Source organism: Adiantum capillus-veneris, chromosome 26 (genome assembly GCF_014529385.1).
Source record: "Adiantum capillus-veneris isolate H3 chromosome 26, ASM1452938v2, whole genome shotgun sequence".
Lineage (NCBI taxonomy): Eukaryota > Viridiplantae > Streptophyta > Polypodiopsida > Polypodiales > Pteridaceae > Adiantum > Adiantum capillus-veneris.
Window position 1 is genome coordinate 106494309 of NC_140956.1, and position 25814 is coordinate 106520122.

At 47.7% G+C, this 25814-nt stretch overlaps 1 protein-coding gene across 1 annotated transcript; it reads left to right on the forward strand.

Moving 5' to 3' along the window:
- The first annotated feature begins 919 nt into the window (after nt 1-919).
- On the forward strand, nt 920-4054 carry LOC147423950 (pentatricopeptide repeat-containing protein At3g09040, mitochondrial-like). Its single transcript, XM_086502073.1, has one exon. The coding sequence runs from the start codon at nt 1130-1132 to the stop codon at nt 3137-3139; it is 2010 nt and encodes a 669-aa protein (XP_086358199.1). The 5' UTR covers nt 920-1129; the 3' UTR covers nt 3140-4054.
- Nucleotides 4055-25814: the final 21760 nt, after the last annotated feature.

A 25814-nucleotide genomic window follows, 5' to 3' on the forward strand; every position in this document is an offset into this window, starting at 1 on the left:
TAAGCTTATATAGAGGCACATTCTGCTGAATAATTGTAACCCTTTTATCATTTGCAATATACCATATTATATTGTGCAACAGTTTCTCTCTCAAGCTCTACACTAACCTCTCCAAACATACTTATGCCATGAATGTCACACTAACACATCCACCTTAACCCAACAAACCCCACATAAGAGAGGAATGTTGAGATGTAAGGTTTTGTTGCATCTCTTGTATGAACAACTTCTTCCACCTCATGTGTCAAGCCATTTGAAGAACCTCTTACAACCTTTGTGTAAAAAACAACCAATATTATATATATATATATATATATATATATATATATATATATATATATAGAAAGAGAGAGAGAGAGAGGGCGATATTTGCTAACTCACTAATAAGCAATGCTTGGAAAGGTTTGCCTTAACTTAAACTTGAACCAATTGAAAATCAAGATAAGCTGGTTGCAAACTAATATATATATAAATAAATAAATTAAAAAAAAAAAAAAATATATATATATATATTGTGGTGTACACGGGATTAGACTGAACCAAACTAAGTGTGCCTCTCTCTCTTCCGGCACTTCCTTATATTACCATCAAGCGGTTACAACCATAACATGTCCGACCACACTAGGTGGCCGGACTCTACCTACACGACCAGCTGTCAAGCTAGTGGACGTCACCACCTAATTGAGGTTGCAGAAGAGCATGAGAAGCATCTATCCTGTGTCGAAACAAAACGCCATGGCTAGTGAAAGTGAAAGAAAAACTTCAAGAAACTAAAGAAAACTACCCCACGAAAATTTGCCCGTCGTCTCCACCAATGTGGTGTACACGGGATTAGACTGAACCAAACTGAGTGTGCCTGCCACACTAGTATTTATAGTTAATAGAAGTATTTCTTGGTCTGCCAACTATCTCACAAAAAATGAGTGTGTAGCTAATGAGGACGGCCGGGCGCTGGGATTGGCGTTCGTGTGTCCTAGCGATGAGCCCCGGCCGGTCGCCACAGACTCTTCCCTGCCGAGCCGAGCAACCGGTCGCGTCTATGCCCGTGAGCGCATTTAGTCTGATGTTTCAGCTGCATTGCCTGCATGGCCATGGCGCTCTCTTCAACCGCTGGGGCCCAACATGAAGAATGTCAAGACATGCAGAATACCTAACAAGGAGAACATTGCAGACTTGTAACTTCGCAGGCTCCCAGTCAGTCCGCTTCAACGTGCTCCACGCTTTGAGGAGCTGCATTGCACTAAAATCCGTTGACCATGGAAGACAGATTCACAATGAAATCCTGCAAAGCGGCTTATTGTTTGATGTGGTTGTCTCAAACACCCTGCTCAACATGTACATCAGATGTGGAAGCTTTGAGGATGCATGCAAATTATTTGAATGTTTGCACAAGCGAGACATAGCTTCTTGGAATTTGATCATTGAAGGATACAATAAATGTAGGCGGCACAAAGAGGCAATTGCACATTTCTGGGATATGAACAGAGCTGGAGTGAAGCCAAGCAAAATCACCTTTCTCAGTGTTTTGAAGGCATGTACTGAAGTAGAGTCTTTGGAGGATGGCAAGGCAGTTCATGCTGCAGTGAGAGATGAGATGAATTCGGATGTCTTTGTGGAGAGTGCAATCATTGGCATGTATGCCAAATGTGGGTGCATTCAGAAGGGGCGTCAACTCTTTGATGAAATGCAAGAGCGAGATGTGGTCTCTTGGAATGTGATGATAGGAGTATATGGCCAGATTGGGAAAGTTAAGGAGGTCAGCTCTCTCTTTCAGCAAATGCAAAAGGAAGGCATACCACCGGACAATGTGACCTTTGGGAATTTGCTTAAGGCATGTACCAATGCAGCATCGTTAGACTTAGGCCAAGAAATGCACACCTACATGGTCAAATGCGGCGTGTACTCAAGCTTAATGTTTGGAAGTAGCCTTGTAGATATGTATGCGAAGTGTGGAAGCATCAGAGATGCACGAGTCGTGTTCGATAAGCTTTCAAGTAGAGATGTTGTAATATACAATGTTATGATTGCTGGTTATGCAGAGGCCAGACTTGGAGATGAGGCATTCAAGCTTCTCTTTCAGATGGAAGATGAGCACATGAAGCCAGACAGGGTCACTTTTTTGTGCTTGCTGAAAGCATGCATAGGTCTCTCTTTCTTAGAGCTAGGAAAACAGGTTCATGTGCACACCATAGTTCATGGCTATGGTCTTGACATGAAAGTCATGAATACAATGATCGACATGTATGCCAAGTGTGGAGGCATTGCACAAGCACGCCAGGTGTTTGATGGGCTACCTAAAGATGATGTGGTAACATGGACAGCCATGATTGCTTGCTATGTGCACCATAGACAGTTTGACGAAGCCTTTAAACTCTTCTGGCAGATGCAAGCAGAGAAATTGCAGCTAAATGAAGCTGCATATGTCATTGTCCTCAAGGTGTGTGCTCAAACAGGCGCCTTAGAACAGGGTCGTGAAATTCATGAGCTCATCCAGGAGACTGGTTTTCAGACTACTATTCTTGTAGAGAGTGCATTGATAGATATGTATTGCAAGTGTGGGAGTCTAGATCTAGCCCGTCGCATGTTCAATCAGATGCCCAAACATGATACTGTTTCATGGACATCCATGCTTACAGGCTATGCTCAGCATGGGCATGGCTTAGAGGCACTTCAAATAGCAAAGAAGATGCTGGCAGAGGGCTATAAGCTGGGCCGCATCACAACTCTGGCTGTCCTTTCTGCATTGAATTACATGGGGCAAGTTGATGATGCCCTGTCCTTCTTCTGCTCCATGACTCGAGATCATGGCATAGTACCCTCAGGTGAACACTATGCATGCATGGTGGATCTTCTTGGACGGGCCGGGCACCTTGACAAAGTGGATCTCCTATTGCAAAATATGCCACGCCAACCAGATGCCAAGGCATGGACTGCTTCACTAGGTGCTTGTGGAGTACATGGGAATATGAAATTGGCAAAGCTTATATCGGAATCCCTTTGCACTGTAGAGCCGCAAAGTACAGCAGCTTTTGTGTTGCTTTCAAACATGTGTGCCCGGTCCACCATGGAGGAAAGCTTGGCTATAATGGTAGATTTTGAAGAAATTGAGGTGGACAGCAACTACGTAAATTGCATCTAGCTAATTGTCATATTCTTTCACTATCATTCATATCTTTCAACAAGGAAGACAAATGGAGCAATGTATACTAAGAGGGTAGCAGCAGGTCAAACGGTACGTGCCCCCCCCCCCCCCCCCCCCCCCTCCCCCCCCCAACCACAGGCTGCTTGCTAGGGGAACCCCAAGTGTGAATCTTGGTGAGAAGAAGCTCCTTTCAATGCTTGAAACCCAGAAGTAGTCCGCGAACTGTGTACTTCCCTAGCAGCGCCTTGCTTAATGAGGCAAGATCAAGGAGCCCAAAACCACCTTGTGCGGTAGGTAGAGTGATGACCGACCTTTGGTGTGTGCAGGTTGACCATCTCTGCGAGGCCATAAGAAGTTGCTGATGAGCTTTTGTAGCTGGTCTATGCAGGAACTTAAAACGATCCAACTCGTGGTAATCTACCTCATCTTCGCCAAAAGCCCTGGTTGGCCACCACAATATTCCTCATCAAGGAAAGGTGAGCCAAGCTCCAATGTACAAGGCTTTTCGAGATGCTGAGGAGTATGGGGGCAATTCGCTCCTTTGGTGTCAAGTCAGAGCCAATGTGGCAACCCAAATATCGCAGTGTGTCCCTAGGGGGATCCATCTGAAGGGCTCATCAGAGGACTAATCGGGGGTGGGTGTCGGACCAATCGATCATCTTGTGCCAATTTGCACCTGAATTCGTTCAAACAGTCTCAAGAGCATGCTGGCCTCTTCTCAAGTTGGCCTACTTGCCATCGAAACACAATGCAATGTCATCAACAAACCTGGGTTGAGCAACTGCTTCTCTGGGTTGTAGAGGCTTTTGTAGCACCCTGCTCGATAGAACTTGTCAATACAAATGTTGGCCTTTTCTCCTCGGAAATCAAAATCTGACTATGAGCAATGGACTAAGATGCTGCCACTCCTGTGATCTAGGCTTCAGAAAAACCCATCCTCAACATGGTCCCCTCACGAAAGCTCCAATCAACATGATCGTAAGCTTTCTGGAAGTCAAGTTGCAAAATCATAAGCTCCTCACACCATATACAAGCCAAAACTGTGGCCTCCCAAAAGGTGAAGATGTTTTTATGGATGCTACGCTCCTTGACAAACCTAGTGTGTGTGGCATGAATTAAACCTCCAAGAATGGTTGGACCCTCACACTCAAAGACTTTGCTAGAGTTTTGTAGGTTGAGTTTCGGATTGTGATAGGCCTTCATTGTTGATGTCATCTAAAGAACCTCCCTCTTTGGGGATGAGATAAATGAAAGCTTTCGAAAAGCTGTGAGGTATCATAGCCATGTTGGTTGCATAAACTAGGTTCAAGCAACTCACAATATCTCATGAAAAAGATTTGGGGGGCGGGGGCATCCTCTCTAAGGCAGCTTTGGCATGACAAAGCCCTGAGTGGATCCAACAACTCCGACTCCAAGAGCGGCCTCTCTAGCCCATGACACGAAGTCGTGAGTAATCCTTTTTCTAACATAAGCCTAAACAACTACTCTGCAAGCTTTGAAGGCTACTCTGTTAAAGGATGTAGCAATCTCTTAGATCTCTCACGGCTCTTGAGCTCAGGAGCCATCTTGCCTCTATAGCTGGCAAACTGCAACGATAGAATGCCACGGTCAAGTGACCTCAAAAAACTTTGTATCTATTCTGCATCTACTGTGATGTTTGTCGATGGAAGGTAAAATCATGCCTCCTCTCCTCAACCTCCTTGATCTCTTGCTTGGCATGGCCAAGCTAAGTGTGACAATTTGTTGTCTGGCATGGCCGGAAAAGAGGAAGAACAATAACAAAGCCGAAATGGCAGATGTTACAGGCTCGGGCAATCCAAGTGAAAAATCAACACAAACAAACTGCAAAATCACTGAACTTTGACGCGAGAGAGAGAGAGAGAGAGAGAGAGAGAGAGAGAGAGAGAGAGTGTGTCTACATGGCACGACAGAGTTCCGCGCCCAAATGCACTGCCCCAAAAGACTGGTGCCCCTTCCGGTATTTGTTTATTATTACTCGATGCAAAGTACAACTCTTGAGGGTCCTCTGCTCTTAAGACTCTGCGTCTAGATGTCCTGCAGAGTGAGGCCCTGGGGCCCTTTTAAACTTACAAGGGATGCCCAAAAGCAGAGCCCCAAAAGCACTTCTCTCAAAAGCATTAAACCCCAAAAGCATTTGATCATCAAAAGCTAGCATGGAAACTACTAAAAAGAGCGAGCGTAATTTGCTGAAATCCATCCAGCCTGCCATGTCGCAACATCAGCACAAAACGCGAAAAATGTGTAGTCTTGCACGTCATCGTGTCAGTGGGATATACAAAATCCTTTCTCAGAGTTCAAGCTTCTGTCTTTTAGGATTTTGGGCCCCTTGGCCAATGCTCCATAAGTTCTTTAAGTTACTTAGGTTAGGATTTTAAAATCCTAACCCCACACCTTCTGCAAGTTCTTCCTGGATGAGTTTCTCCTTGTCCGGTCCCTCCCCCATCTTTCTCTTATCCACCTTTGTATGAAGGTAAGTAGCATATACTAACCGAGTTACCAACGCCCAAGTCTCTGCCACTTTCCTTCCAGTTGGGCACGCCATGTCATCACTTTGTGACATTCCCCCCTCTTAAAAGAATTGACATTCCCCCCTCTTGAAAGAATTGTAACAGCCAAAGGACAAAAACTATCTTCAATAGATAGTAACTCTATGTACTCAAGCACTAAACTTCACCAATCCGGCACTTCTAGAAAGACGTCAGTCACTCAGCAATCACATTTTTGTCGAGGGTCTCAAAGACAAATCATGATCATTGTAACCATTTAGCAATCACATCCAAACTGCACTGATCTTTTCAGGATCTTTTGATCTACTAAATCTTATTACTGTCAGATTCATATCCTCTCATTTCAAGCAAGAAAACCATGCCCACAACTATCCACAAGACAATACATCTACATAGCATGCAATTCACAAAATCAGGCACTTAGCTCACATTGAATACCGTGTTTCAATCATTTAATCTAGCTATCTCATTTGGTTCAAAATTTGTGATGCACCTAGATCACTGTGCAGCCATCTCATCCTTCTGGAACTCTTGATGTACTCACAATAGTATGTAGTCATCTCATCGAGATAGACATCTTATTCAGCTCTCATTCACTAAGCCATCACGTCTAGATCTTGTTGATCTCTAATAGATGTTTAGATGTATTAAGTTCAAATCATTCATCGAATAAAATGCTGCAGACATTTCATCTTTTTCTACATGTCTCTAACAATACACATATGAAAGAGCACGTGTTCTCAATTCAATCAAGGAAATTTCCAATTCAGTGCACATACATTTATAATGTCATTCCGCGAAATACTGTCAATATCCTTAAAATCTCAACGAGAAGTTAGTGACATATTCAATCTAGGCAATCTGTGACAAAGTGAAATGGCTCCTCTCTCGTGCAGTCTGCATTGCACCAGATTCAACCTGCTCATTCATTGGTAACTTTTGGTAGAGACACTGATAATAGCCCAAAAGCTTCAAGGTACAACTCTCTTTGAAGAGAATTTGCGAGGTTCTCCTCCTCCATCCACTTTTCATCGAGGGCCAATGTCACATGCACATGGCTCTATGTGCCACGTGGATATGCTTCATCGACTTTCAGAGCCAGTTTTTCCCTTCTTCCTAGATAGAAGTGTCTAGAATCTTAGGAGGATAAGTAATGGCAATTTTGTGAGCTTGTTCGCAGGACTTGCATGTTCGGACGAGTCCATTAGATTAGGTTTTCTAGTTTTGGAACCCTTTTGCATAAATGGTTTGTATACGCGTTTTGATACATGTTATTATACTACGGTGGGCATCTGGCATGACGTGCATGTAGTTTTAGGTTAGAGGAATCCAAGGAGCCATTCCCGCGTCGATCCGATTTCCGAGTAGGCAGATGTGCGACAGTTTCACCCAAAACTGACCCCCCATCCAAACTTTTTATTAAATCATTTTTATGATTTATTTGTTGGGTCCGGTGGAGAGTTTGCACTACCTAAGCCTAAGGGAGTTTATAAATTTATCTTCAGTCCTATAAAGGAGACCATCCAGCTAGCATTTTCACTCAGTTGGCAGATAGTGCTAGCACAAGGAGCAAATCCACCCAACGTTTTAGCTCAAGATCAGCCTAACGTTTTTGGACAGCATCAGCCGGGGTTTTGGTTTTCAGCCCTAGCGCTGCAGTTCCCAGAAAATCACCCAGCGTCTTCAAATTTCAGCCCATCTCCCTCGCCGGAAAGCGGCCCAGATCTAGCTTTGCGTGTTTCCCCTTGCAGCCCGGAACTTCAGCAGCCCATTGAGCCTCCCCTCGACCCCCTCACCGGCATTGAGTGCTCCATTGTTATCCATCATTGGCAACGTTGAGATCTACGTTTTCAGCCCTTCATTCTTCTCACATCTGGAGCGCAATCCATCCCTAGATCTACCCCTTGGTGGGCATCCGCAATCCCACATCGAGAAGGATCCAAAAGTGCATCAAATCAGCCCCGGAGGTGCCTCGTCTTGAGGAGTTACCGCGGCGACATTCACCATTCGAGTCAGTAGAGTCTGCACTTGAGGTATTGCATGTGTGTACATTCCATTTACGTAATCTAAAGCAACTACCACATCAGCAATGGTATGGGAGGCGCTTGAGAGGGTTGGTTGGGACCCCATCGGGTGTCATTCTCCTTTGCTCTCTTTCTCTCTGCCTCTATATATCTCTACCGCACTCTCTCATTCCCTCTTCTTAGGGAAAGTAAAAGGAATCATCATTCAAGCTAAAAGGAATCACTAAAGCAAGGAAAGAAAGAAAAGGATTTGTGGAAGTGTAGAACCTAGATCTTCACCATATTCAATTCCGCTGCACCTGACAGCCAAAAAGTACCCTTGACTAAATAGCTTACCTTTCTGTTCTTTTCTTGAGCCCTTTGATCTTTTGGTAGCCTTGTTGGTCTCTCTGTCCTCAGAACCTCAATCTGAATCTGCGGACCTCTCTGAAATACCAGCTGATCCCCTTTACTTTTCTTTCCTCGTGTTCTGGGACCTGTGGATTGTAACAAACTTGGACACCCCAAGTCTAGATTCTATCGTGACACAGCAGAGATTCACATATACATTTCACAAAAGACGACACGGCCCGGCATAGTTCTGTACCCAGAGGTATTGACCCCAAAGACTGGCGCCCCTTTTGGTATTTCTTTTTTATTAATCTGTGTGCAAAGTACAAGAGCCCGCGGGTGCTTACTCTTTGTCTCTTTGTCCAGATACCCAGAGAAGTGATCCCCTGAGACTTATTTATTCTTACAAGGGATGCCCAAAAGCAAAGCCCCAAAATCTTTTAATCAAAAGCTTCTCAAACTCAAAAGCAACTGTAACCCAAAAGCTACCATATTTAGCGAGCATAATTTTTAAAAATCCGTACGTATTTCCACGTCAGCAACTCAACGCATTTTGCAGAGATCCTGCCACGTCAACAGACAGTGGATTTTGGGAAGATCTGTACGGCACTTCCACGTCAGCCTGTCGCGGCGCGTTTTTCGGGCCTGTTGTCACGTGGCATTTCCTACCGCAGGGTGTGTGTGTCTGGGGGCCTACCACATCACTAGTTTGTGACATACCCCCCTCTTGAAAGAATTGTAATCTCCCTCGATTACACCTACAAAACAAACAGAGGCCATAAACTATCTTAGTAGACACTGACTGTTAGTACCGACGCACTAGACACGACACATCTAGCACTTGTACAAGACAACAATCACATCACCAGACATCACAGGACATCATAGGACAAATCACATACAAATTCATTCCAAATCTCAGACCATGACCAATCGGCAATGTATTTAGTAATCGCATCTAGATCGATTCCAGATCTCACGGATGCTCGATTAACTAATCCTTATTGCAATCATGTCTATAGAGATTTATGAGACTGAAATGCTGCAGTCATTTTGTCTTTCAGTTCCTGCACTCAAACAAGTCAAGTACAAATCATCGTCCTACTACCTAGGGTGAAAGGGGGTTGGTTCCGTCAGAGCGTGGAGTATTCGGGCCTCCAGACAGATGGGCCATTTAGCAAAGGCCTACCCCTATCTTGATGCCTCCAAGTCCAAATGCACTATGACCAAAAGTCTCATAGCGACCATGCAAAATCGGACCACTCCGTCTAATGCGGCTCTCACAAAGATGATGCTCCTATAGCATAAGAATGTCAATCTCACCACCCACAAGGCATCTCTGAAGCTCCTGGCGCTGAAAGTGGGGCCCTCCTAATCCCTACACATTCCATGAGATGATCCTCATGGAGTCAGTGAGAGAAAACTGATGTTGCCACAGCAGCCAACCTCGCTATCTTTGAGGCCGGTTTGGATGGAGAGTAATCCGCATCCGAACGACCTCTAGACAAGCACGAAAGGATTGATTGTCCACCCAAACCCAAGCCGAGCGTGCAGCCCAATGGGCTACATCCTCGAATCCTCATGCACAAATACATAATAAGGAGGGCTTTGAGTGTCAGCAAACAAATGCACCACAATATACCTGCAACCCGCTGCATCCGGAGGCATCACGCTGAACTTGGCAAGAGGCCAAAGTGTCTGCACCAAATCTATCACTCCTAAGTCCCCTGTGTGGTGCGAGAACTCAGTAGTAGCCTGAAGCTGGAGCCAGCCAAGAACAGTGTGCTAGGAACCACTCTGTGGAATCCCTGCCGCACAGCGGAAAGGAGAAACCCACCGTTGTGTACAAAGCCTCAATGCCTCTAGCTGCTAGAAAGAGGACGTGGACTCGAAAGCAAGCCTCCTCCAAGTCAGGAGAAGAGTCACCCCACGAACCATGTGAAGCTATAGTCGAAGAAGTCCCAGCGTCTGCGAATGTCAAAGCAAGTCAAACCTCTAGGGACTGCTGCAAAAGGAGAAGTCTGCACCAAAAAAGGTTTGTGAGGCCCCCAGACAGCCTGGCCTTCTCTCATTCGGATTGTAGAGTGGGAGGAGTGAATCTATCTCAGATAGATCGCTTCTACACCAGTGACCACTTCTGTGACTTGGGTGGGACAGTTTGCATTCTGGCTGGGACTTCCTTTCCGGACCATGCACCAGTGATCCTCACAGTGACAGATAGACAGAGGAGGGGGAGCACGATGCTATGCATCCTTGAGAGGGTCTTGCTGGACTCTGCGCTTAGGGAGCAAGTGGTGACTCTTTGGACAGAGAGCTTAGACATGCAGGACTCTCCTGCTAACAGAGTGGCCTCTGGACTTGCTCAGCTTAGTCGGCTCTTTCTTCAGGAGTCTTCGGCCCGCTTGGCTGCAGCGAGAGAGGAGGATCAGCGTCCCCGACGGGTGTTGCTTCCTTGCAGAGAATGCAAGAGCAGCATCCAGACATTCCTTGGTTGGAGGAGCAGTTGCAGCAGGCTCTCCATGAGCTTGCCAGCACAGAGGAGCGGTGCCATGAGAGCATAGAGGAGTGGTGCCATGAGTTTGCTTTCCACCGAGAGGCATCTCAGTGGACCCAAGTGAGTGACAGAGTGACAGGGGCTTTCTTTGAGGCAGTGGGACCCCGGCATACGCATGCCAAGGTCAGCAAGTTGAGGAGGCCCGATGGGTCAGTTGCTTTGGAGCCTGAGGACATGCAAGCAATTGCTACTGACTTTTACCCTGACCTGCTATCAGCAAAGCCTCAGTCAGAGCGTCGGGATGCATGTAGAGAGCAGGTTTGGGCACAGATGCCTTGTCTTGTGACTGAGGAGATGCGCTAGAGGCTTGAGCTGCCTCTTCAGCTAGAGGAGCTTCACGTGGCCCTCAGAGAAATTCCCCGTGGTAGCTGTCCATAGGAGAGGATGGTTTGACTCCCAGTTTTTTCTTAGAGACTTGCTTGGCTCAGATCTCTGCAGCGCTTTTCAGTACATCCTGCACATAGGAGAGATGCCTGACAGCATGAGTGAGAGTCTGATTTACCTCATTCCCAAGGAGAGTGGCTCCTTGGATGAGATTCGACAGTGACGGCCCATCACCATCCTCAACTCAGCCTACAAAATTCTTGCCAAGGCTTTGAGTTTGAGGATTCAGCCACTTCTAGAGAGCATTATACATGGGACACAGACTGGTTTTGTCAAGGAGAGTAGTATCCTTGACAACATCTTTACGTTATATGAGACTTCTGCCCTTGCTCACCTCTGTGATGAGGATCTGGCGATACTTCTTCTCGATTTTGAGAAGGCCTATGATAGAGTTGACTGGGACTTTTTGGAGGGCACTCTATGCATGATGGTCTTCTCGGATGCTTGGATCAGAGGTATGTCAGCTCTTTACAAACGGGCACATAGTCAAGTACTGTTGGCAGGTGGTAGAGGAGATCGCTTCATGCTCACACGTTCGGTCAAACATGGCTGCCCTCTAGCCCCCTTTCTTTCTGTTCTATGTTGAGGCGATGAGCAGATTTTTGGTTTCCCAGCAAGATGGTCTATGTGGTTTAGCGCTCCCTATTCGGGGCGACGAGTTATTGAATGCTGAGTTTGCAGATGATTCAGATTTGTACTTGGAGGGCTAGGAGTCCAACCTTCACAGGTGTGAGCAGGCTCTTGAGACCTTTTGTTGTGCATCAGGCTCACGGATCAACTGGAGAAAGACAGTGGCTTTCTCGGTTGGCAGTGCTCCTACGTCTGATTTGCTGCCAGGTGAAGGTTTCAGATGGATTCCCCCAGGGACTGCAGTTTGATACTTGGGTTGTCAAGTAGGATTGGATTTGTCTCCTGAGCAGCAGATTTCTCCCCTCCTTCTGTCCATCAGGAGGAAGCTATTACATTGGAGACTTTCTTTGACAGGCAGAGTTGTAGTGGCCAACCAGGTGTTGTTGGCTACTATGTGGTACATCTTATTTTGTTGGATTTTCGCAAGTTCCTGCATCAGCCTTGTAGAGAGGTTGATCAGAAATTTCCTTTAGTCAGGGCGCGACACTCAGATAGCCCGGGCCAAAGTGGCCTGGCAAGTCACCACTCTTCCTTGTTCTCAGGGGGGTTGAGGATCATAGACCCAGCACTGCAGAGCAGAGGCCTTCTTGGGAAGTTTGTTGTCAGAGGATTGCTTCTAGGGGAGGAGCCCTGGAGAGAGTTTTTGCTTCAGCGGCGTTGTGCTAGAGTGCCTCAGGCTTGAGATCCTTGGAGACCTTCGACCAGATGGATTTTCACAAAGATGGTCTGACCAAGAGACTGGACGACCGTTTTGCTGTGAGTTTGCTCTGCTCCTAGGAGCATTTGAGGAGAGGCCTGGAGCAGCACCAACCTACTTGCACGGAGGAGCGCTTGCGACAGCCCCTTGTTTGGAACCCCATGGTCAGCACTCAGAGAGGCCACTTGGTTGGTAGTAGGCCTCATGTTTCTTGGGGTCCCATGGAAGAGGGTCTAGTACACACCTTAGGTGACTGGTTACAGTTCTCAGGCTTGTCAGAGGCGCTTCAGAGCATCCAATTATAGGGCATGAGAGGGGTGTAGAGCATGTGTCAAGACATCACAGAGACAGTACCAGCTGAGTGGCTCACTCCTCTCGAGTCAACAGTGCCCAAATGGATGGGGACCTTCACGCGACTGGAGGTCCTCATCGCAGATCGGGCTTGTTCAGAGACTGTACCTTCCCTATTTTTTGAGCTACAGGGTGAGTGGCCATTTACACCGACTGTGAGCTGAGGCCCCACAAGTTGTAGAGTACTGTTTTTAGAGGGTCCGAGTTGTGGGCATCTGTGGGAGGACTTATGTCATAGATCCTGACCCAGCAGCTCTTGAGACTGGCCACTGAAGACTGTGGGCTTGGGAGAGCTGTCCACTTGCACGAGTGCAGTGGGATTCTGGAGATTGGTTTTGGCGGGCCCTTTCGCCTCGTCCAACCATCCAGGTGTCCCTTTCTTTCAATACACTATTCTACTGGGACGTCACATATTGGTAGCACGGAGAGAGGCTCATCCTGCTGCAACACCTCATTGTCAGGAGGGTGGTCTCACAACTGAGTTCTTGTCAGCTTTTTGGGCAAGGTTGTGGGACGCCGGACAGCCGCGGCGAGTCACTTTGTTCCAGTGGCTGGTTGCACATAGGGCTACAGCACTGGGGAGCTGGCTTGTACACAGTGGTCTCTTGGTAGCATGTGCAGCTTGTGGCCACCCTATGGAGAGGGAGCATCACTGTCTTTGGGGCTGTCCTATGGTAGAGCAGGTTTTGCTTCGGGTTCTTCGGCTGATGCCAACTTTTTTTCCACAACACGACAGTACACTTGGGGGGCAGCTGCTTGGTCCACTCTCACGGGCCTAGCTCTACAGTTTGAGCTATCCTCCACCAGCAGGATGATAGTGATGTAGGGGGGTCGACCTACACTCCAGCCTGCTCTACGGAGCAGGAGTGGTGCAGTGAGAGAGAGGAGTGTTGGGAGCTCACCTACGGCCTGATACTCTGGTTCATCTGGCGGGCCCGCTGCTTCCGCATCTTCGAGACTCGCCCTATACCACCAGCAGAGACAGTTCGAGATCTTTGGCTAGAGCTGATACATACCCTCAGGGGACAGTATTTACCTACATCATAGGTGCTTCTCTACGTAGCAACAGAGTAGACCACCATGTCTGTGAATTTTCTTTCAAGTAAGATGCCACCTTCGCACCTTGGAGCGTTCTGACAACCGACCTCTTGAGAAGGCAACGTCAAATTGCTTTATAAACTCAAGGGCTTGATGGGCGCCGTAGTAGCCTAAAAACGTGCCAAACCTGACGGATTGATTCCCTTCCTTGAACTCCTTGGTCTTCTTGCTCATATGTTGACTGCTAGAAAAGGACGAACTCACCTCTTTTGAATTGCTACTTGGCCTCCCATGCCTTCTAGACTCTTTCAAATATCTACTTTTCTTGCTTTTCTCCGCGTCTTCCACCTTTTCTCATCCTCACTGGAACTAGAGGACGAAGAATTGTCGGAACTCTCTGAAGACGAAGAAAAATCTGGGTCATCCTCGAAACGAACTGGCTTCTTGGATCTGCTTGCCACCTCGAAAGTCGATTTCCAGCCCAAATAACCGGGGAAATTTGCTGATCTCTTCTTCTTCCGAGAGTGCTTCAAGCCTTTCATTAATTGATTCATCTTCTTTTCAAGAGCTTTGCACAGCTCTTTCTTCGAGGTATAGTTTCTGCTTTTTTGCACTCATCCATCCTTTCAGCTTTCTTAGCGTTCTTCCCAACCTAAGAGGAGAGTCTAGGGTCTCACGCCATCTCGAGCAAATCTCATCAATTAGGATATTCTCTAGGTGTTTCACAAATTTTGGGTCTCTGGAGTACTTGATCAGTCTTTTCACACGTGTCAACTTGCAATTGACGTTTGTACTCCGCTCTGGCAAACATCCCCACCGAAAATTTGCCCAAATCTTCGTTGTTTTCTTTAGTTCCCGCACCAAGTTTGAACTTTTTTTCACCTCCTCATAGAGAGGTGTTTTTTTCGGATTCGCTGCGAGAACCCATGTGTGTTGTAGAAGGGATCGGATCCTCGAATCTTTCTGAGCTTTGATACCACTGTTACAAGCTTGGACACTCCAAGCAAGAAATTAACAGCAACACACGTCAAATACTACAAAATCACTAAACTTTGACTAGAGAGAGAAAGAGAGAGAGAGTCAACAAAGACATGACAGAGTTCCGCACCCAAACGCACTGGCCCCATAGGCTAGCGTCCCTTCGGGTATTCCTTTATTGTTGCTCGCTGCAAAGTACAACTCCCAAGGGTCCTTTGCTCTCAAACTCTACGTCTAGGTGCACTAGAGAGAAAGACCTTGAGGTCCTTTTAAACTTACAAGAGATGCCACTTTCCTTCAAGTTGGGCACGCCATATCATCACTTTGTGACAGCAGAAAACAATGGGCATGGACGTGGATGCAATACACACAACAACGCTAGGCATAACAGAGTTGAGCTGAGCCTTTCATGAGTCTGCCCATGCGCGGTTGATTGACATGAGAGAGACAAAGAGTGGCAATTCAGGCAAGGATTGGCCTCCCAAAGATAGCTAGAGTGTGTCGAGATTGACACCGGGTGTTATCTGCTGATACCAACTGGAATCAATGATACAAACTTTAATCAACCGCATAAAAAAGACATTACACTTCTCTATCTCTTCTCTATCTATACTATATATAAAAGGAGCAGTTCCCCCTCCCCAAACACCCCCAGACAATGTCAAATGCTGATGAGTCTAGCCAGTGTGCCCTAGCAGCATGGCAATACAGGCAGAGAGAGAGAGAGAGAGAGAGAGAGAGAGAGAGAGAGAAATGAAATGAAATGTTATATTAACGTCTTCAAAAGGCCAGAGTGACTTATGAGACCAAACTGATACAAAAGTGGTGAATCTGTTACAATGTCTGGAAAGTGTGAAAGTGTGAAAACAAATGCGAAAAACTGAATACAAAGTATTAGATAAACTTCTTAGGAGCATTCTGGGTGTCTAGCTAGAATGCTTCTAATCCTTTGTTGTAGTCTCCTCCGGTGAAGTGTGCTTCTGCATCTCGGTCATGGTCGTCTCGATTTCCTAAGCTCAATCGCCCTATCAATGAGGGTGCCTTTAGTATGAATGTGGGTACTCCTTTGTGCTTGCTGCTGCTGGCCTCTTGCTTCTCCTTCCATGCCTGCTTCTCTCGATCCGAAGAAATCTGTGATATGCCTCTGAGGCTGTAGTGCTCTTTGTCTTCTCATTAGATTATCCCTGTGCCGATGTAGTTCCACTAGGTATAGGCCTAAGCACCTTTGATCTTGGTATTGCATGACTCTATCTAGAGGTCCAAAGCCTTCTTTAAATAGGCAATGGAAACGTCCACGTATCTCATAGTATACGGTGCAATGGCATATGTAGTGTAATTCTGTCTCCGGCTCCATTCCGCATAACTTGCAAATTCTACTCTCAAGTGGGATTCCCCTAAATTTGCCAAATTCAATTTCCAGCTGGTGTGAGGATGTACGAATCTGACCAATAGCACATCTCAAACCATGAGACAGGTGGGTATCCATGTAGCTTGGGCGAATCACAAAACCATCTTCAGATAGCTGTAGGAAGTTTTCTTTGTAGTCGGCCATCTTCGTGCCCAATTCTTGTGTAGGGTCTACCCATGTTCTCTTAGTGTCCAACTATATAAGATCCTGGCGGATGATTTTATTAATCTCCGTTCGTGTGATTGCCAGTGATGGAGCCTCAAGAGAGTATTGGAAGGGGGGTAATCTTTCCATACTGAACCCGTGTCTCTGAAACCACGAGGATAGTTGCGCATACCAGCATGATGTATCTCCTTTCATTGCTAACTGTCGAGAGGATTCGAGGGCCAATCTAGTATATCGGCAATTATTTGTATCCCATAAACCATGTATAAAGGACACTGATCTGGTAAGAGCTTCAATTTCTATCGGAGGGGCAGCTAGTTTTGCTCGGGTAATCGCATGTGGTACGGAGGCCTTGGCTCTAATCATTCGGGAAATCATAGATACCAAAGGTCTCTCCATTGACTTCCAATTATCCTGATCCACAGATGGTCCCCAAATTTGGACCCCATAAAGCATAGCCGAAGCCACCACAGTATCAAAGAGCCAAAGTTTTGTTCGTGGTTCCTAAAACTTCACTTGTGAACACATCCTCTCTAACCCTCCCAAGGCCGCAGAGGCTCTGGACAATCTAGCATCCGTTGCTTTCTTAAGAGTAAACTTCGGTCCTGTAAATACCACACCAAGGTATGTGTATGCATCTGTGTACTCTATTGTATCCTGGGCATATGCAAATGTAGGTGCCGATCTCCTAACCCACTGCGGTGTCGTGTTAAACACCATAACTTTGGTTTTACCCAAATTTACCGACAGTCCGCTGTCCTCCGCGAATTTATGTAATGCATCTAACTACCTCTGCATTCCATATGGTGATTCTGCTATCAATACAATATCATCTGCATACAACAACAGAGGGATCCGTGACCGTGCAAGTTGAGCACCTCTGTCACCCTCTCTATCAATGCAATCTGATACCTCATGTATATACATACCAAATAAAGTAGGGGACAGTGGGCATCCCTGCTTTACTCCAACGGTGGAATGAACAATGTCGGAATCCCCTTCTGGAGTACGTACATAACCAGTTACTAACTCGTATAAGGCCATGATCCCCCATATAATCTCTTTGGGGACCCCTAACTCTTGCATTCTGCGCATCAATCTGGCCCTTGGTACTGTATCAAAAGCTTTCCGAAAATCCACAAAGCAACAATACATCCTTCTCCCGCTTGCTCTTCCTTCCTCAATAATGGCTCTGAGCGTAAGAATATGATCTAAAGTGGAATAATCCCTCCTGAATCCAGCTTGCCTTGTTGCCCTTATGCCCTCATTCTCTGCCCATCTACTCAATTTTTGTTCCAGAATGGATGCGTACAGTCGGGTCAATGTGTGACCCACCATAATGGTACGGTAGTTCCCGGGTATCATAGGATCCCCTGACTTGAAAATAGGTACGATAGTAGATAATTTCCAAGATTCAGGTAATCCTTCACACATGACCCGATTAAACAGAGGAGCAAGGACTTCTGAAAGTAGATCCCTTGCATGGATCATATGTTCTGCTACTAAACCCTCATGATCATATGCTCTTCTTGTCTTCATCTTATCAATGGCTTTTTCCACCATTTCCGTAGTAAAGAAAGTACTGGTAGCAGGGCATGGCTCTAGCGGATCTGGTAATGGAGACTGTCCAGATACCGTATATAATGATGTTACATATTGACCCCAAATCTCAGGAGAAGTAATTGTCGGAGGCGATGAGTGCCCGTGAAAAAAACGCCAGGCCTCATGTGAGTCCTGACTCAAGAAGAGCTGATATAAATCCTTCTCCAGTTTGGGTAAAAATGCCCTTTTCTTGCGACGTACTATACGCCGAAGAGCAATCCGAGACTGCTTATATGTGATGATCCCAAGTGTAAGCTCTTTCTGGACCTGGGTTCTCGTCTCTCTGCATTCCTCGTCGTACCAACTGTTTTGAGGCATGTTCCCAGATCCTCTCTTCTGATCAGGCTGAGTATGTGGGTATGCCTCTTGTGCTGCGCCATGTAGTATCTCTGTTAGCTGAGAAGTAATCTCCTCTACAGTATATACTGGCTCGGCTGCCCACATCCTATTATAAATCTTTTCCACATAGACTGAATCAGTCTCTGGCGTGAAAGTATATCTTGTGTGTGTCTTCTTCCTTTGTACTTGAGAGGCATTGTATTGGAAGGAGATTGATAAGGTCAAGAGAGCATGATCCACTGCAATCCCAACCGGTGTGGGTCCCACCTTAAAGTCCTCGATACTAGAAATAAAGCTTGGTGAAGTCATGACATAATCCACTGTACTGGCCCCATGCCTGTGCGGGAAGCATGTGAATCCTCCAGATAAAGGGAAATTCTCTAGACCATTAATTATAGCCAAACCATGTGTAGTTGCCATTTCCATGAGATGTCTTCCATATTCAGTGTGTTCTTTATCCTGTGAGTTTCTAGTAAGCCCCTCCTATGATAAATCCACTTCTCTGAGCATTTCCTCAGAAGTATCATAGAATACTGCTTGAGAGTTGGCCGTTCTGGCATTAAAGTCTCCTAAGAGAACGATGTCTCCATCTCTAGAGAACTCCCATATGTCATTATTCAATATGGAGAAAGGGGACTGTCCTTTAGGTGAGGAGTAGACTGATGTACTTGGAGGGAAGTAGAATATAGCGATATATAGAAATCTACCTGTCTCGGCTCTCATTCTCACCCACATATACTTTGCTTGTTCATCTTTCCTGATAATCTGTAGTAGTGGTTTCAACTCCTCTTTAAATAAGACTGCTACTCCTCCTGAACCCCGACTACCTCGTAGAGATCTCTTGTCTGGTCGACCAGCTGGGTGGCATAAGCTGTCCCGGTATCTGGTGTGTCTCTGAGTAGAAAACTATGTCTCTGTCCCTAAAGCTGTCTTCAAAGGCACCTACATCTAGCCTATATGATCCATTACAATTTCACGCCGCTATCCGGAGCGTCGCCCCATAGGTCTCACACCGTCATGATGAGCGCTTTTCCAGAACCACTACTTTCCCTCCTCTATAAAAGGCGATTTTCCCCTTTTCTCTTGCTGCCCTGATCTCTGGCATCAACTCTTGCATGTGTGCCACTTGTGCCAATGTAAGGTCATCTCCAAGGAAAATACCGGTTTTCTTAAGAGTTGGCCTCTTCTTTAGAAATTCTTTCCTTATTTCTATATTCGGGAAGCGGAGAATAAGTGCCCTATCCTTTACGTTTCCCTTCTCGTCGATTCCTTTCTTGCCCACTCTCCATGCACTTGTGTGAGTAGGCTCTGTGATGCCCATGTGTTGTAGCAGTTCCCTCACTTCTTCATCTACATTCTCTTTGTCTTTGACTCCTGTGACCCACACATGCAGAGCCCGATTCTTCCTTTTCTGCTCTTCCTCAATGGTCATATTAATAATGGTGGAGGTAGGTGTGGTCTCAGGCATCTGGGCCTTCCCTTTCTTCGCATCCTCACCCCATTTCTCTACTTCATCAACCTTTTCTTGTGTCTTAACAAGACGTTCCGCCCATGAAGAGAGAGAGAGAGAGAGAGAGAGAGAGAGAGAGAGAGAGAGAGAGAGAGAGAGAGAGAAATGTTATATTAAACATCTCCAAAAGACCAAAATGACCTATGAGACCAAACTGATACAATCCTTTGGATCTAATCCTCAAACTCAAATCATCATCATCATCATCATCAACGCCCGAGGATTCTCGGCATCGGGCGTTGTCCGAGAAAGTATTGCACCGGTCCACTGAAGAGCTTCGTCAATGTTACCCTCTGTAAATTGTCGTATTGGGCGTCTTCCATGTCGTGCTAGAATAGTTCTGATTCTCTAATGAAGCCTCCGTCCATGTCGTGGTCGCCCCCGTAGACGTGGCGTCTAGCTCTCTCGAGCTCAGTGGCTCTATCCACTAATATACCTCTAGTAGAAGTGGGCTCTGAAGTGTGCTGTGAAGCATGCTCATCTGGCTGCTAAGTCCCTGCTCTAAAGAAGTCAGTGATCTCCCTCTGTGAATGTCTCCCACTGCTTGGTCTCCTCAAGGGACTCTCCCTATGTCTGTGAAGCTCTAGCAAAAACAACCCGAGGCATCTTTGATCGTGATATTTCATGACTCTAGCCAATGGTCCAAAACCCTCTCTGAATAGATAGTGAAAGTGGCCTCGTATTATCTCATAGTATACCGGAGAATTCCAAATGTGATGTAACTCTATCTTTGGCTCTATATATATGACGCAATTTGCATATCCTGGCTTCTGCTGGTACTCTCCTAAATCTGCCAGTCTCAATCTCTAGCCGATGTGATGATGTGCGTTTCCGACCAATAGCACATCGTATCCCATAGGATAAATGCGTGTCCATATAGGCCGGTCTGATCACATATCCATCCTCTGTTAGTTAGAGACGATGCTCTCTGTAGAAAGCCATCTTCGTGCCCAACTCTTGTATCGGCCGTATCATGTGCTTCTGGCATCTAGTTGAATCAAGTCTTGATGTATAAGTCTAGTGATCTTTGTCCCTGTGAGAGAGAGGGAGGGTGCATCCAAAGAGTATTGGAATGTTATCCATGTTGAAGCCATGTGACAGAAACCATGATGTCATTTGCTTTTACGAGCATATTGTGTCCCCCTGTAGCGCTAGCTGTTGGGATGGCTAAAGGGCTAGCCGAGCATATCTGTCTCTGAGGAGGTCCCATAAATTATGCATGAAGGATACTGATCTAGTAAGGGCCTCGATCGTGAGAGGGGGGGCAGCTAGCTCGGCTCAAATAATCTCATGTGGCACTGAGGCCTTGGCCCGAATCATCCGAAAGATCATAGAGACTAGAGGCCTCTCCATACATCTCCATCCATCAGTGCTACCAAGTTTGCCATGGTGGTCCACTGAGGGGTCCCCAAATCTGCATAACTGAAGCCACTAGAGTGTCAAAAAGCCTCAACTTTATTCAAGGTCCCTGAAACTGAACCTGCGAACACATCTTCTTCAGTCCTCTCAAGGCTGCATAAGCTCTCGTCAATCTAGTTTCCGCTGCTCTCAATGAAAACATCGGTCCATTGAAGACTACCCCAAGATAGGTGTATGCATCTGTATACTCCACCATCTCCTCGCCATATGTAAAAGTGAGTGCTGACCTCCTGACCCAATGTGGTGTGGTATTAAACACCATAACCTTGGTTTTCCCCAGGTTAACAAACAATCCACTATCATAGACCCCGGGGACACTAAAAAGCAAAGCACAGAATCTACTGACGTGGTTGCCGTACAGATCTCCGCAAATCTCGCTAACTGTATGGACGGCCAAAACGCGCTGACATGCTGGCGTTGCACAATACGGAATTCCGCAATCTGCGCTGCTGCTTTTTGCTGGCTGAGTTAGTGCTGGCAGCTTTTGGGAAAGTTTTCTTTTTATTTTAAAAGCTTTTGGGGCTCTGCTTTTGGGCATCCCTTGTAAGAATGAATAAGTCCAACGGCCTCACTCTGCAGGGCATCTAGACGCAAAGACTGAGAGTGAGCACCCGCGGGCTCTTTGTACTTTGCACATAGATTAATATAAAAATGAATACCGAAAGGGGTGCCAGTCTTTGGGGCCAATACCTCTTGGCACGGAACTACGCCGGGCCATGTCGTCTTTTGTGAACTGTTTTGAAGTGAATCTCTACTGTTTCGCGGTAGAATCTTGACTTGGGGTGTCCAAGTTTGTTACATGGTGCACTTCATAAAGCAGGAAAAGTGCTTGAGGAGCTTCGTGTCTGGGTTGTCGTCTCTTGGAATGCAGTGATTGCCGGATATGCCGAACTTGGGTAGGGCTAAGAAGCTCTCGGCTGGTTTTGGCGGATGCGAAGGGAGGGTGTCTCTCCAGATGCAATCATATATGCTTGCATCTTAAAGACAAGGGAGGGTCAGGGTCAAGAAGCTCTGGGCCATTTTGAGCAGATGCAGAGAGAGGACATCTCTCCAAGTGCAATCACGTACACTTGCACCTTGAAGGCATGTGGCATTACACAAGATGTTGTTATGGGTAAAAGGATTCACGATGATATTGTTAGTCAGGGGTTGTTGAAAGAAAACGTCGTGCTTGGCACTACCTTGGTCGACATGTAGGGGAAGTGCGGTTCAGTACATAAAGCACAAAAAGTGCTTGATGAGCTTCTTTTCCGGGATGTCATCGTCTTTTGGAATGCACTGTTTGCAGGATACTTTGCCCTCTTCTTACAGCGGCAGACATAGAATGGCGACCCGTGCTTCATCTTAGGACTTTATTGAGTCCCCCTCGTCCGACACCGTGGACTCGACCTGACTTTCTCTTTCGCCAAAAGAGCAAGCGAGCTTGATGCCCGAGGTGGAAAGGCTTCAAGCCACCTTAGTCCTCTGTAAGATTGTTGGCACACGGCCCAACAGAGGCGATGTTCGGGACCTGCTCCAAGCTCAACTCCTCACCGAAGTGGGCAAGATCATTGATGTGCAGATTCTCCGGAAATATTATTATTAGATAGAGTTCGAGTCTCCAGAGATGGCAACCAAAGTGATTTTGATGAGCCCACTCGGCATTTGTGCAGCTTGAGCTTACTTTAGACAGTGGTACCATGGCTTCGACCCGACTTTAGATGTGCTGAAGGAGGGGGAGATCTTCCTATCTCAGTTTTCTTAACAGGCTTTGAAGCAGGAGTACCTCCCCCTGCTCTCCAGGATTGGTTCCATGTTTGGAACAGTCTTGGAGACCTTGTGCACTCAGCTTCAGTTGTGGCCAAGGCTGCAGGGTTACCCAGTGTGCGGGTTCTTGTTCAGGCCACACATACACTTCCAAAGGTGGTTCTACTGCCTCGGGTGAGTCGAGGCTGTATTAGACAGAATGACGAATGGGCCATTTTGCGAAGGCTAGTCCACGGAGGAGGACTTGACCCTCGACACAAACCAGTCTACCAAGCTTAGCCTGTCACAAAGTGATGACATGGCATGGCATAAAGGGCAGAAGGGCTAGCAACTTATGGAACTTGTTAATAAAGTTGTTCCCAGCTTATGGTACCTTAGCCGAAGGCCTAAAACTTATAAAAATAAAACAGGACACTCAAAGTTGTGTGCGGTCATTGCTCGCTGTTGCTGCCGCACGTTCCCCTCACCTACACCTATGCCCCCCCCCTTTCGCCATCGCTGGCTTTCCCCCCCCCCCCCCCCTATCCTAGCGCTGCCAACATTCCCTGCTGCCTGCGCGCTGCCCTCCGCCTTCCCCTTGCGCTGTCCCTCCCTGTCGCCAGCCTCGCCATTTGCGCCCGCCCTCAGCCCTCGCTGCCCGCTGCCGTTTCCTGCCCGCCACGCGCTGCCCCCACCATCTACCGCTTCCAGCCCGCCCCGCGCTGTCCCCCCCCCCCCCCCCCCCCCCCCACACACACACACACACACACACACACACCTCTTTTCGCTCATTGAACCCCCCCTCCCCCTGCTCATTTCGTTCTTTGCCCCCCGCCTTCCCCTTGCGCTGCCCCTCCCTGTGGCCAACCTCGCCATTTGCACCTGCACTCAGCCCTCACTGCCAGCTGCCGTTTCCTGCCCGCCACGCGCTGCCCCCACCATCTACCGCTTCCAGCCCACCCCGCGCTGTCCCCCCCCCCCCCCCCCCCCCCCCCCCCCCCCCACACACACACACACACACACACCTATTTTCGCTCATTGAACCCCCCCTCCCCCCGCTCATTTTGTTCTTTGCCGTACTTTCCCCAAAGGCTTCTTTCAATTGGCTCTGGCAGTGCTGGTTTCTTGATAGTGCTTGTCGGGGTTTTTTGCTGAGAAATTACTTTATCCACTCCTTCTCCGCCATAGCAACAGACACAGATGGAGGCTCAAGCTCTGCGCCACAGAGAGACTCTGAGCTTGATGGCCGAAGTGGAGCGCTTGCAAGCCACTTTGGTTATCTGTAAAATCATTGGCACTCGGCCCAGTCGGGGCGAAGTTCGGGATTTACTACAGGCCCGTCTTCTCTCCGATGTGGGAAAGATCACAGATGTCCAAATCCTCGCGGGAGGGTACTACCAGGTCGAGTTCGAGTCTGTAGATATGGCAACCAAGGTGATTTCTATGAGCCCGCTCGGCATCAGAGTAGCTCGAGCTTACTTCCGACGTTGGCATCACGGTTTTGACCCTACTACAGATGTGCTCGAGGAGGAGACAAACTTGCCGATTTCGGTTTGCTTCCCAGGCCTGAGGCGAGAGTACCATCCCCTCCTACCCGGGATTGGTTCCATGTTCGGGACAGTTTTGGAGTCTCCACGCACGACAGCTTCAGTTGTGGCCAAGGCCGCAGGTCTACCTACTATGCAGGTTCTCGTTCGTGACACACACTCTCTCCCCAAGGTGGTACTGCTGCCTAGGGTGAGTGGGGCATGGATCAGACAGAGTGTGGAGTATTCGGGTCGCCTGAACCAGTGTTTCATTTGCAGACAGATAGGCCATATGGCAAAGGCATGTCCTCGCAGGAGACCTCGACCCACAGCGCATGCGCAGCCGCCCAAGCCTGAGCATGCCAAGCAGTCAGGTACACATGATACACAGGCTGGTACTTTGACAGAGACCAGTGACCAGCCAGCTGATGGTTGGCAGCAGGTGCTTAGTCGCCACCGTTAGGGGAGAGCTCACCCCACTGCTCCTCCTGGTGGCCGACTTGTTGCTCAGCAGCACTCGGTTCCGACTGGGAACCGTTTCGACCTCCTTCAGCAGGACCTGCCTGAGGAGGCCCCGTCCACTTCTATTCCTCCACCACCGCCGCCTCCTCCCTCAACCGTTGCCGCCCCGCCTCCCCCACCTCCTTCCCCCCCCCCCCCCCCCCCCCCCCCCCCCCCCACCTCCACCTTCGCTCCCTGCCCCTCCCCTCTCCTCGATGGGGCCCACAGCCTCGTCTCCGGACCCCTCCGCCACTCCTCCTTAGACACAGGGTACTGGCCACGCTTCTTCCGTGAGGCGTTCTCTTGGTAGTGCTTTCTCTACAAGCCGTGTGGCTCATGAGGGACAGGCCCACCTGACGCCGCCTTTTTTGGTGCTCACCTCTCCCTTTGCAGCGATCCCCAGAGGTCTAACTAGCTTCAACATTCGCAGACGTTGGGATTTCTTCGATTACAGCTTCACTCGGTTTCTGGGTGATTCCTCTTTCGACTTGGAGGAGGCCAGCTTTCTAGTCCACGTCCTCTTTCTTGCAGCTAGAGGCAGTCAGGCCCTGGACACAGCGGTGGGTTTCTCCTTTCCGTTGCGTGGTAGGGATACCACGGAGTGGACCCAGCACACAGTCCTGGACTGGCTGCAGACCCAGGCTATTGAGTTCTCGCATCACACAGGGGACTTAGCAGTGACAGATCTGGTGCAGACACTTTGGCCTCTTGCCAAGTTCAGCGTGACATCTCCAAATGCAGCGGGTTGCAGGCACATTGTGGTGCACTTGTTTGTTGACACTCAGTGCCCTCCATGTTATATTGTGCATGAGAATTCTTGGAGAGAGGATGTAGCCCTTCGTGCTGCATGCTCGGCTTGGGCCTGGGCGGGACAGTCACTTCTTGCGCGCTTGTCTAGAGGTCGTTCGGATGCGGATTACTCCCCATCCAAACCGGCCTCAAAGATAGCGAGGTTGGCTGCTG